The sequence below is a fragment of the Plectropomus leopardus genome, chromosome 7 (assembly GCF_008729295.1).
Source record: "Plectropomus leopardus isolate mb chromosome 7, YSFRI_Pleo_2.0, whole genome shotgun sequence".
NCBI lineage: Eukaryota > Metazoa > Chordata > Actinopteri > Perciformes > Serranidae > Plectropomus > Plectropomus leopardus.
This window is the reverse complement of record NC_056469.1, coordinates 27,831,355-27,845,225: the sequence shown is the minus strand read 5'-3', so window position 1 is coordinate 27,845,225 and position 13,871 is coordinate 27,831,355. Positions and strand designations below refer to the sequence as shown.

Sequence of the window (13,871 nt, the reverse complement as noted above, 5' to 3'; positions counted from 1 at the left end):
AAGTAGCAACTTGGTGAGATATGTCCCATAAATTTATTTTAAAAAAATAGTAAAAGGTGAGAAGAAAATGACCTGATAATTACTTTGGGGTTATTATTGGATATTATCTAAAAAAAACATTTACTATTCCATACAGTGCTGAAGGAATAAGTCCTAAAAAGGGAATAGAGGCAGCATGTTTGCACTCCCAGTTCTCTGGTTTCAAAGTCAGCAGGCTTTTTGAATGGGTTTTTGGTTATATGCCTGAAATACAGTCTGTGGTTAACACACGCTTAAAATACTTCCAGGTTTTATTCTACGATATAAATTATGCATACACCCCACTCATGGATTTTGAAGCTTTTAGGAGTTTTAAAAAAGGTGTTGGCTAAGAAGTGGCTAAATGAGACTACAGAGGTTGTTGCCGAGCATGGCTTTACAGCCTTGTTGTGGTGGAGACGCGACCGATTCTATTTCTTTTATAGCCAAAATTAGCTTTTAACTTCTGATATTGCACTGATGCTTCAGAAATCCTCAAAGTGATGCTGAACTGTGAAGATTATTTTGCTAAGCAAAACGTTTAAGTATCATAAACTTTTGTTTGTCACAGAGTTTATTTTCTGCAGAAATCCAAAATCCCAAAAAATAATCCCATAGCCTTTTTGAAGAGGGAACAAGGGTGATACTAACTTCTGATTCAGCCTACAAAAAATTGTCATTCCTGCAGCACTACATGTGTCCCTGCCCAGCTTTGACAGATTACCTCCTCCTTTATTCCATGCAGCTGCTGGTGTTTGGATTTCATTGCCTTTGGACAGAGCTGTTTGCCCGTTTCCTGTCTTAAACTAATCTAAGCTAACGTCTGCTACATTTGTCCTACGGACATGAGAGTGGTGTCAATAATCAACTCTAACTCTGAGAGCAGATCAACATATTCCCCAAAATGTCAAAGTGTTCCTTTAACTGTGCATGCAATATGTGAAATGTGAATTATACTGTAATTGTTTGCATCAACAGCAACAAAGGAACTTACTTGGCAGACAGGATATCTTGTCGAAGCTGCAACACAAACAGATACCTGTTGGTGCAAAAAAAAACAAAAAAACAAAACACACAGAGTGAGAGGCTCACACTGAACAAGAGCGTAAATCAATTGATGTATCACCGGCTTTTCCTCATCTCTGACACATCATTTGTTTTAACAAGTCTCCGTCCGTTTGGCCTTGATTTGAATCTGCCCATAGCAGCAAAGTAATTAGCCCCACGTCCCCTTTGGACCTCTGCACTAGGCTCCTGAGAAAACCATGTGTGCTTGTGTGTGTGTGTGTGTGTGTGTGTGTGAGTGTGTGTGTGAGGACTTTACCTTGTAAATTCCTCGCGCAGGTTATTTGGCTCTGAGGAATAAAATTTCACTCTGAAGAACAGTCTGTATGGAGGCCCGTCTAAAATAAAGAAAGAGAGACAGATGTTGAAAAAGAAAATCTTGATGTTTTTTGAATGACAGGGAGGAAGAGGTGAAGAAATATAAATTTGTAATTTAGCGATAATTAATTTAATCAAGTCAAATCTTCTTATGATATATTTATCCATATTATCTCGTCTGTCACTGTCAGACAGGATATAAATCTTTATTCATCCATATATCTTTGTGACCTACTTTGTTATCTCTTTTCTGTTTGACTTCAACATCAATCAGACTCTTTTTCCTTTTTTTGGGGGGTGCTCCTGAACTACAAAAAGGAGCAGCGGACAAGTAGGACAACATCAGTCTCCTGTACCATTTCATCCCCGTGTCACAAGCAGGAGAGCAAACAAGGGAACTGCTCCTAATGCACATCCTAATGACCATGTCAACAACAGATAATGCACCACCTGCTCCCCACTCACCTGCTTCCACATGCAAATAATGCATATTTTCCTGCACACACACACGCAGCACATGTGGGCCTAATTAGGAAAGCTTACCTCGGATCTGTTTCTTTATAAGCTTGGACATGTCGAGCCAGTGCTAGAATAGAGAAAAGGTCAGAGTGAGTTACATTATGTCAGCTTGTGGTCTTATGTGAAAGAAGTGTGAACTCACCGAGACTTGTTCTGTGTCCATGTACTGCAATCCAAAGTAGTCTGTCTCCACCAGGTCTATGTGATACATGATCTGGTCGAAAAGGTCCTGGCCTTTGGATTTACTCTACAAAAGAAGAACAAAAAGTAAAAATATTTTCAGCTGAGCTTCAGGTGTGTTCATTCTTATCTCTTCTCCTGCCGTAACCCTATCGTCTCGAGATAAACTAAGTCCTAAAACTTGAGTTTCACCGGATTATGGCTGTCTGATTTCCCGGTAATTTAGGCGTGAAAGACCTGGTGTCCATAACAGGAGCAAAATGTCTTCAGATGGGTGTGAAAGTGGCTGTGTGGGTGTGTACATGTGGATCAAAAAGAGAGGGACAAGCCCCAGAAAGACAGGCCGGCCTTTGTCATGATCACACATAACAAAGAACACAAAACACTGCACTTCAAGAGATGGTTTTTAACTAGTTTTATATCATAATAATGTGGGTAGTGTCCAGTAGTGTAAAGTAACGAAGTAATAATACTTTGCTACAGTACATAAGTATTCTTTGGGGAGTATCTGTACTTTAGTAGTGCACATGCGCCAACGTGCATGCAGCCTGTTGCAGTCATTTATATTTTTACATACTTACACACTCAGCATATTATGATACATACTTTATTTTTAAAATATTTACATTTTTATATATCATGATTACTGTTTACTATTGCTGTATTTCTATTCTGACATTTGTATTTTTATATACTTGACCTGGTACTTTCTATAATTCTCTATGCTGGCATCAGAGCTACTGTAACAAACCACAAAAACTAACTTGTTTTTCTTCAAGTGTAACGTACAATCAATTCAATTATTCAAGGTGAGTCAGCCTAAATGTTAGGAATATAAAATTTTATAATTCTCAAATTTTTGCCCACTTGATTTTTTTGTCAACAGCATTTACATGTACTTTTACTTTCAATACTTAATACTTTTTTTATTTTTGATCATAAAGCACTGTAAATATGAGATACTTTAAAACTTTCACTCAAGTTATCTTCTTCCAAAGTCATTTTCTGTTAAGATATCTGCACTTTAACTCAAGTGGGACTTTCAGGTACTTGGTAGCAGAACTGTGGTAAATGCCCAAATCATCCTTCTAAAATTATAGATTTTAGGCTCAAAACCGCTGTTTTGCAACCAGAGTCCGATGAAACTGTAAAAACAGGCATTGTTGATCAAATATGAACCAATATTTTGTTACTGTATCGCCTATGTATCCCCTGAAACGGTTTCAAAATCATATTTTTGTGTAGCATTTGGCTAATTGAACAATTAGCGAGCGCCATGTTGTTTACTGTATTTTAAAAACGGAGGCTGAAAAAACTCAGATTAAACGGTAAAACTAAGCAGTGCTGATCAGATATTAACTAATATTCTGTTACTGTGTTGCCTATTTTTTGTATAAAATGTTTTAAGGACATATTGCAGCTTACCGTTGACACGCAATTTGGTAACTTCTTGACAGCCCCCCTGATAGTTTGATATTTTCTTTTTGCTGGACAAAGACGGCCACGGTTGCATGACGTCACAGCGCTTTGCATTCTGGTAGTTGAAGTTTTTTTTTTTGTTTTTGTTTTTACCTCCTCAGCAAAAACAGCCATTTTCCTCTGTTTTCTCTGGTCATATTCAAAATTCTGACTATCCTTTACCATTTATTTTCTTACAGCAGTAAAGACCATAACAATATTACTAGGCATGCATTAAGAGGTTATTTTTTTACTTCCTGCTTCAAAGACTAACGCAAGGCAACTGCTAAGTTTGGAAATTATGCAATAGTTTGCCATCTGATACATATCTGATACACATTTAACAAGTGGTTGTTTTTAAAAAGAGCTTGAGGAAATACCTGATGGCACAGAACACCAGCCCCTCTTAAATATGTTTAGTTAAATAATATCTGACCACATGATCATTAATGAGAAACTCTCCTTTTTATTTTCTGTGTGTTGTGTTGTTTTTAGTAGTACTACTATAATTTTTGAGCTGTTTTAAATGTTTTACTGAAAATTTAGATACATTGAGGATACTTGCTGTCATTGCTGTATGTATTTTTTTCATATTTCCTTTTTTAATTAACCTATCCTTTTGTTTTTCTTTTGATAATTGTTGCTTCTTTGTAATTTTCCCTGTTTTCTTGTTGTTTTTTATTCCTTTTTGCCTCTGATTTTAAATTATACATTTGCTATGATGTAATGTTTATTTATGTGGATACCAGAAGAGTAGTTGCTACCCTGGTAGTAGCTAATGGTGATCCAGATAAATAAATAAATAAATGTAGCACCAATTTCAAGCATATTTGTGTATTCCTGCTGCATAGACAGCCCAGTTTTATAAAGAGAACATCTTTCCAGCAGTGAAATACTTCTTAAGCACAACTAGGAACACTTTGTCCCAAAGTTCCTCTGAACAATTCATGAGCACATGTGCCTCATCGCCCCAGCGTGAAGACCTAACCCCAGTCTGACCCATATAACACCCAGCGGGCGTGTAGAAAGATGACAGCCTTGTACTTTGGATCCTGATAACCAGTCTAAACTTCCTGGTGAGTGTATGAATGTGTGAGGAAATCAGTGGTATTAAGGGATTGGGGACAGAAAAAAAATCACGCTCATGCTCATTCTGCAGCATGTAGTTTTAGAGAGGCTGATTGAAATCATAGCCTCTATCACACGGGTGCACATGCTGTGGCAACAAAGTCACTCAGCACTGGAGTGAATATATTACTGTTACTGCGAGTCAAAAAACAGCAATTTATTGATACATATCAACTGTGAATATATGAAATGTGCTTTCTTGATCTCTCTTACTGTTAATATTTACTACAGAGATTCTGCTGTTCTCTGCTGCTAACCAGGAAAAGAAAAGTTGTCGTTATGTTATAGCCTTGTTTTATTAATCTTTTAAAGAAAAAAGTGTGTATGATCTAGGGGGACTTAGTGGCATCTAGTGGTAAGGACTGCAGATTTTGACCAGCTGAAACTTCTTGCGCTTAAAATTCCTTCAGTTTTCATTATTCAGGAGGTTTTTACAAGGGGCCAAATTATCCACAGAGGTCTCTTCGTCTCCAAAACAAATGGAGCAGGTGATTAAAACCATTAAAAACACAGCTAAAAACACTGAAAAAAAAGGTTTCATATTACAAATCATTGTTTCTCCTATGCTGTTTGCACCTCACAAACAGGCAACTAGCCAAGAACCTGTTAATTTGTGCTTATTTTACTTCTAATCCAGACGCTCAGCAGGTTTTGACCGGGAGCCAAATTATCCACAGAGGTCTCTTCTTCTCCAACAAAAACAGACCAGGTGATTAAAACCAGGAGAAACACTGAAAAAAGCAGTTTAACATTACAAATCAGAGTTTCCCCTAAGCTGTTTGGCATGTCAGAGACCTGCAAATGTGTGCTCACTTTTTTACTCTGACAACTTGATGTGCGCTCAAATTATTTTAGATGCAGACTTTTAGGATGTTTTGACTGGGAGCCGAATTATCCACGGAGGTCTCTTTCTCTCCGAAACAAACAGACCAGGTGATTTAAACCTGAAAACACTGAATAAAGCTGTGTTACGTTACAAATCAGTGTTTCTCCTAAGCTGTTTGGCAGGTCGCAGATGGAGCTGGTTCGCTTTCTGCTAACACGTGTTCACCGTCAAGTTCAGAGGGTTTTTAACAGAAGCAGGATTATCCGCAGAGGCCTCTCCAAATCAAACAGAACAGGTATTTCAACTGATAAAAAACTGAATAAAGCAAAAAATTGGTGTTTTTCTGACAGTCTTGTTGTGGATGGGCTGCTAACTACAGTGGCTGATGTGAAAACGTGAATGTTTCGAGCCAGTGTTTGGTTTGTTCAATCTTTGCATTGGATGTATTAAGAGAACTGGACACAGAGTTGAACATGGGGCCCTGTCCTTTTTGGCTTAATGCTACTTGTACTACTTCACTATTTCTACACTGCGTGGTCCATTAAGAATGCACACTAGAGACTTATAGTGGTCGAGCGCGGCCAAGCGGTTATTTGTAACGGAGATAAAATAATTTAATCTTGTGACTCTTCTTTTGAAATATTATCGGACTGAATGGATCAAATCCTAATAGACAGAATAAGTCATTTGTGTGGGTTGTGACATTAAAAAAATGTATGCATTGATTTACAGACGTCTCTTTCAGCATGTAAGTCTATGGGGAAGTCATTTTGGATGGTGTAATTATACTGTTTCGCCATGATGAAAATTAGCTTCCAACCCTGGTGCACTTCCTGTTCTGAGCTACTCTATAAACATGGCGATCTCAGACTGATGTTGTCTTTTTATTTCTTTTTACATTTTTTTATTTTATCTTTTTAATTATTTTTTAATCTATTTTATCTTTCTAATTTATTTTTTTATTTCCTTTTATTTGTGTATTTGTCTTGCTTTTATTGTTTCTGATGTTGTTGTTTTTGGTCCATTTCTTTGTATTATTTTATATTGACATTATGCGCCCTTCATCTCGCATTATTTGTCCTCTGGTTATAATTTTATCCAAACTCTACCCTAGTTTCTTCTCGCTTGTGTTCAATAGGGCTGTTTGGCTTTCTGTTGTTGAATCGCCGTCTATGTTTCCCATTTCTGCTTTGCTTTGTTTGTCGAAACACTTTGTAAACTCTTTTATTTAAAGGTGTTATATACATAAAGTTATTATTATTTACATTATTATCACAATCGAGGACGACTTGCACCTTATGTAGACATAAAAAGCTCATTCTCTACTATTCTTATTTTTTCAGGTGATTAAACACTGAATGAAACACGTATTAAATTGTATTTATTTCTCCCTACATATCCCTCTAAATCCATACATTTGAAATTACAAAAACCCCCAATAATTTTATGCCCTTAGTGCCAATTTTGCCCATTATGATCACAAATGGTAACAAATATCAATATTTTTCAAAGCAAATTTTGTATCAACGTTAGAAATTCCAGTATGGTGACAACACTTGCTCCTGTTCTACCTTTTGTTTTGGCCCCATTCAGCCGGGAGTGAAAGACTAATAAGCTCTAATGGGCGAGTTTCAGCTCTGTTCAGCGCACCTCACCTGACATGAACAAACTTGTTCCAACACACCTGTGACTCAGCTGCCAGTTTGACAGGCCTTGTTTCATTTGTTGCCGGAGCTCTACAGAAGCTTTGTGCAATTGCTGCAATCTCCCAGTTGGACTGCAAATGAAATATTCTGCACCCTAATAACCCACTATACACCGCCTGAGCGTTTCAGAGGTGACGCATGCACGCAGCAGCTTCTGTGACACATGCAACCTTCAAAAAATGAAAACATCTTACGAGAAGCCACTTACGCACGAGTGCCCACACACTCGCTCATCGTCCCACCTACCCCTCACAGACTTGTAGCACTGGTCTGTGACACAGAGTCTGCACAGCGGTAAATCAGATCAGGGAGTCGGGGAATAGAAGGAGATGGATGGAGAGCAGGAGAAGAAGAGGAGGGTGAAGGAGTAAGACAATGAGCGCGGGAGCAGGCCACAGAGGGAGTGTAAAAGAAGATTAGGAGGGGAGACGGCACACAGAGGGGAGGCAGGCGGAGAACTGGGAGATCAGATAGAGACAAATAGAAGAACAGCAGAGAGGAAGGTGCTGTAAAAGAGCAAACAGAAGGGGGCAGCTTCAGGTCTATCTTAGATTTCCCAGCAGTCAGAAACGGGGAAGTAATGTGATGAATTGGCTGATCATAACACCATCTGGAGCTGCACCTCTCACAATACAGGAACACATACACACTCGCACTATGTAGGCCGCTTTGATACTACAGGCAGGGAAACTTTGGTAACTTTTCTGTGCCAAACTTTAAATAGACGCATTTTAAACACACGTTGTTGTCAGTTTTAACTTGGGAAGCAGCTACCAGTCATTTGCATTATTTATCGTTCTCTTTTAGGGTTGTTTTAGCACAAGTAACCCTTTGAAACCTGAACAAATTGGCTGGATTTCTTTAAAAAACATGGGAAGAAGGCAATGGGCAAGGAAAGAATTGACCCAAAAGATGGCAAGAAATTTTTTAAAAAATACAAGAAAATTACCTAAAAAATGAGTTTAAAAAAAAGCTGACAAACAAATAAACAAGGAAAAGACCTGGAAAATGTGCCTAAAAAATTAGAATAATTCTGTGACGTGATTTTAAATATATTACTCATTTCCTTCTCCCCACATCTTTGAAAGAAATCACAACAATTTGCTTAAGGTTAAAATATTTAAAAACAAGAAGAGTGATGACACTCCAGGTTTCCGGGTTTCAAGGGATTAATATCCAAAAGCCAAAAAGTTGAATTATCTTGAATTATTATCTTGAAACTCTGAGATTCAGAGATTAGGTCTTCATGTTGCTCAGCTCAAAACTCAAAACTGTTTAATTTGAAGTAAAAGAAGCTCCTCAGCACATATTAGAAGCAGCAACCAGTGAGCTTTTACCACTTTTTTGCTTGAGAAACAGTAAATAAATAAAAATTGTTCTGTAAATAGAATAATCATCTGACGGTTATTTTTATTTATTTTTTTAACTTTGAAAATATCAAACATCAAATTAGAGTTTGTATTCATCTTTTTGGTTTACAATATGTCAGGAAATGGACCTGCCGCAGCTTTATCAGAAGCCTTTCACGTCTAAATATGATGCGTATCTTTCTCGTGGTTTTTGTTCCAGGATGGCGTTTCAGTTTGCACTTGTTACATGCATTGTGTCTTTTCAAAATACACTTACACTTTCACAGGAAGTGTACGGTTTCTGCTTGTTAGATGAATATAGTATTTTTCAAAATATACTTACGTTGGTAAAGCACTTCATTTTTTAGGTTTATATCCTTAAAGTTTAAAAAAAATACAAAAAAAAAAAAAAAAAACACAATGGTTTGGCGTAATATTCACACAGGAAGTGAACAAGTGAAGGGTGAAAGTCCGGGGTTTGTTGAATCAATCCACCTCCCATCCCGCCCGTTTTTTAGGAACTTTCCAGCTCTTATATTACGTTTATACCAGCAGCGTTTCAAACTGACGCCATCCAGTGGCGTTGCATACTGACGCTGCATGGCTGTGTATCACACCGCTGCAAAAGCTGCCTTTTTGGCGTCAGTGTTTGAAACCGAAATCACTGCCAAAGTGAGGGTATTTGTTGACTTAGAAATCTGCTGCATCCTCAAGTGTTTTGTCCACAATCCAAAGATGTTCAATTAGCTGTCGTAGAGGAGTAAAGAGCGGTCCAATACGGATGCAGGTTTGGATGGTGGATGGGTCACAAAATACAGGAAATTTTACCCTAGGACGTACATCCAGGAGACCGCAGTTCAGACACACGTGAACTTTTAGTCCATTTTGAGCTTTTCTCAGGCAAGTCATTACCGTGTTTCCTTTTTCCTAAACCTTATGACAGTAACTCTACCTGCCTAAACTTAACCTCCGTAACTTTACAGTAATTGGTTAAGTTCAAGGTAATAGAGTAACTTCACGGTACTTTGGTAACTTTACATCAAGGTGTAACACCATTAGTGGGGCACTAATTCGTAAGATATCATAGGAACCTTTGTGTGCATGTTTTTGTAGTATGAGTATACGTTAAATCGTTGTAGCTCTACTGAGTTGCAATTTTTCCTTAATTTGAATAAAGATAAGTTGAAATAAACTGATAAAAATTAGAAGTCTAGGCTTAATAGTATACATTTAGAAACCCCGTCTCTCATTTTTGCAGGGGACCACCAGGAGCCACAACAAGGTCCTCACAGGGTCCCCGGGCCACACTGTGATGCACACTTACCTGATGTAAGGGGACCCAAAAACCACCAGGGATTTTTTTTTTTTCTAGTGGCACACTGGCTGAAATGCGTTACTTTTGTGTCACTTTTACTTACTTTTGTAATGCATTACCCCCAATACTCACTAAACCGCCGCAAAAGGTGCCTTTTGGCGTTGTTGTCTGACGCAGAAATGGCAAAAGTGGCAATATTTGACAAGTTAGGGATGAGAACAGGCTCCACTCAAAATGTTTTGCTTTGTCCACTACCCAGAGATGCAAAATGCCAAATATCACCCCAGTAATCAGCCAACTGATCGATTAATCGATGCAGCTTTGCAGAATTGCAGTTTTTCCTTATTTTCAATTAAAAAAGTTTAAAGTAAATTGACAGCAACTCTGACTTGATACTTTTAGTAACCCTGACTCTCATTTTTGCAGGCGACCACAAGTCGCCCCCCCACGAGGTCCCTGCAGAGTCCCCAGGCCACACTTGGACCCACACTAACCTCCACTACCACCTACCTCTGCACCATGCACTCTGTTTACACACTGTGGCGGCTAGAGTAAACACACAGAGCTGTTACTTCTCTAACATGTAATTGTGGCGTTGTTGTCTGACACGTAAATCACTGACAAAGCATTTGACAAGTTATGGGAATAAGAACGTGCTCCTGTTTTGTTTTGTCCACAATGCAAAGGTGTTTAGACTACTGTCATAGAGTAAAGAATTGAGAAAATATGAGCATTTAAGAGGCTGGAATTAAAGTGTTTTGACTTTTTTCTTTCTGAAATAGTAGCTCAAATTGATTAATTATTATCAATTTAGTTGACAACTGATCAATTAATCATTGCAGCTCTACTGAGTTGCAATTTTTCCCTTATTTTCAATTTGAAAAAGTTGAAAGTAAGTTGAAACCAACCCTTAGTCCAGGCTAAATATGATCAATTTAGTAACCCTGTCTCTCTAATTTTTGCAGGTGACCAACAGTCACCCCCACAAGGTCCCCACAGGGTCCCCGGGCCACACTTTGACCCACACTGACCTCAGCCACCACCTCGCCTTGCACCATGCACTCTGTTTACACACTGTGGCGGTCAGAGTAAACACACAGAGCCGCCGTCAGCACAGAGGACAGGCTGCAGCTCACTCACAGGCAGGTCCACGTTGACATCGGAACCGTCCAGCAGCAGGACGCGGCAGGTGATGGTGGTCCTCGCCGTCCCGGCCGCCGGGATGTGAACCGCCGCTCCCCCGGTGACCACGGCGGGCGCGTGTACGACCTGCTGCTGATGGGCCAGGAGCAGGGGGTTCCCGGTCACCCCTCCTGCTCCTCCTCCTCCTCCTCCTCCTTTACCGTCCCGCTCGTCCCTCTCTCTGGTCTGGAAGCGGCTCCGGGAGCGGCGGCTGAACGTCCGGCGCAGAAAGCCCATCATCTTCCTGATCCACAAGGTGAAGAGGTCCGTGTGTCCGTGAAAACTGCTCCCAGCCGGGGTCCTGCTTTTACTGCCGCCGCCTCCTCCTCCTCCTCCTCCTCCCCGGGGCGAGGAGTCACTCAGCAGGCTCGGGGGAGACTTCAGGGCTGCCGATCAGTCCTCCGGCTGGATGTCGGCAGCAGCGGGGGACTCCAGCCGCATACTAATCAAACTAACACGGATCGACCAACCAGTTGATTTCCAATCATTCGGTGTGAACAGCAGGACTCCCTCACGGAAACACAAGCAGCCCTCCTCCTCCTCCTCCTTCTCCTCCCCCTGTCCTGTCCTCTCCCGTGCACCTGCCTCCTCCTGCTTGGCTCGCTGTTGCGCACAATTCCCGGAGAAATCCCGTCCGACGCTCCGCAGTGGGGAGTCACAAGGAGCCGCGGAGGGAAGGAGGAAAGTCTCACCACCTCCTGACCGGACCCCGGTGGTTTGTTTTTGCTGTTTCCCACCGGCGAACCGAAACTAGTCTACCTCACAGGTAAAAGTCAACCAGCGAAACTGGACAAACAGCGCGGTCTGCGCCTGCGTAAAAACACAGCGCAGAACAAACTTCTGTTCCTCCCGACTGGCCGACCCACCAGCGCGGGTGAACCAGCGCCACCTGTCTGTCACCGGCCAGCCTGGAGGGGGAGCACTTCATGGCACATCATTAGTGGTTCCCAACGTGGGGTCCAGGGTGCCTCCAGGGTCGTTAAAGGGCTTCCCGGGGGTCCCCATGATAATGATGATAATTAAAGTCGCTCAGGACCGAAAAACTGAAACTCCCATTTAGTTATCTATTCAGTTATATTTATTTATTCATCGAACAAAGAACCTGACAGCACAGCTATTGCCAATAATAAATAAATCAGACAACATGCATGGGTTACATTTATACATATAACTACCATATATACATATTTTTTGTATACATTGGTACCATGTCCCAGGAAAGGAAAAACATAATGATGATTATTTATGTCCCTCTGAAGAAGGACAAAATGCTGACACCCATTGAACATTTTTCTAATTTTTAAAAGACATTTTTATTTAGTTATATATCCAATTCGATTTTTTAATTTTTAAATATTATTATTATTTTTTTTTAATTACACAAGCAAAGAACCACACAGTACAGCTATTGCCAAAAATATTTTTTAATAAATAAGTTATGCAACATGCATGGGTTGTGTTAGTATACATGAAAATTACAATATACACATTTAATGTAATAATATATGTATTCAGTTATCTATTCAATAATATTTTATTGAATATTTTTTCAGATATTGCAAATTATATTAATTTACATGTAAATAACAATGTATACATTATTGTATTCATTGGTACCATGTCAGGAAAAACACAATGATGATGATGATTTATGTCTCTCTGATTATCAGGATCGTACTCAGGACTGTTGAAATACTGATATCATGAGTCCAAACAGAACACACAGCATCCCCATGACACACAAAAATGAATATTTATTTAGTTATTTCTATAATAATAATCTCTTTTTTAAATAATATTATTATTTTATTTTTTGAATAAATATTTATGTAGTTATCTATTTGATTATATTCTCCTTTTTAAAATAATGTTATATCTGTTTTTAAGTTGTTTCTTTACACAAAGAACAAGACAGCAGAGCTTTTGCCAAATTAAATAAGAATAAATAAATTAGACTACAGCATTGGTTGTATTAATAAATGTATAGATTAATATATATATATATATATATATATATATATATATATATATATATATATATATATATATATATATATATATTTGTATTCATTGGTACCTTGTCGAGGGAAAGAATAAATATGATTCATTTGCAAAAACAAAGTTGGAATTTTATTGCATCTTAAATGTTGGAATAAGCTATTAGTTAGTTTTAGGATTTTGTGAAATTCTTCTTTTACTTTAAATATAAAGTCAGTGTTTTATATATCAGCAAAACAATATGGCAACCCCAAAGGAATAATTTCCCAAATTTCCCATTTCCATCCACACCATACAAACACGAAATAAATGGAGTTGACCGAAGCCATTGGATTTCTTAGACAGAAATAGAAAAAAAGAGACAGAGTGGAAAAGCATAAAGTTCCCGGTGAAATCAATATTATCAGTGTGTTTCTACCTCATCCCCTTAATTACTGAATGATTCACACTTTTTAAAAAACAATCGTTAGAATAGCAAAAGCACAGATAGGAGGTGCAGAGATAAGATGATTTAAAATGATTCAAAATTGAGTTTAAAAATAAGCTTGCAGTCATAATTCTTATCTACGCTCTCTGTATTCAAGACAACAAACTTTCCCCGCCACGCCTTTCTCCAAACTCTCACGTCTCTAACGTTTCGACTGTTGTTAATCCCCCACCCCCAAAAAAAGTTTTGTGGACAATTATGCCTAAATGTTAACTGTAATTTAAAACATGATTTTTGTTGGTTCCACTACCATGATCTGCCTGAAGTTAATGCAAGTATTTGGTAAACTAAAAAAATAGACATTAGAGCTGTATAGAGATAT

The 13,871-nt window shown here is 38.8% G+C and overlaps 1 protein-coding gene across 1 annotated transcript in view; it reads right to left on the bottom strand.

Moving 5' to 3' along the window:
- Positions 1-12,088, bottom strand: part of epb41l4b (erythrocyte membrane protein band 4.1 like 4B) — a 35,739-nt gene extending 23,651 nt beyond the window's left edge. The window contains exons 1-5 of the mRNA XM_042489724.1: positions 11,023-12,088; positions 2,063-2,167; positions 1,945-1,987; positions 1,343-1,421; positions 1,013-1,057 (exon numbers count right to left, since the gene is read on the bottom strand). Coding sequence (XP_042345658.1) covers positions 1,013-1,057; positions 1,343-1,421; positions 1,945-1,987; positions 2,063-2,167; positions 11,023-11,304 — 554 coding nt within the window. The 5' untranslated portion in view covers positions 11,305-12,088. The remainder of the gene's footprint in view (positions 1-1,012; positions 1,058-1,342; positions 1,422-1,944; positions 1,988-2,062; positions 2,168-11,022) is intronic.
- Between the last annotated feature and the right edge of the window lie 1,783 nt (positions 12,089-13,871).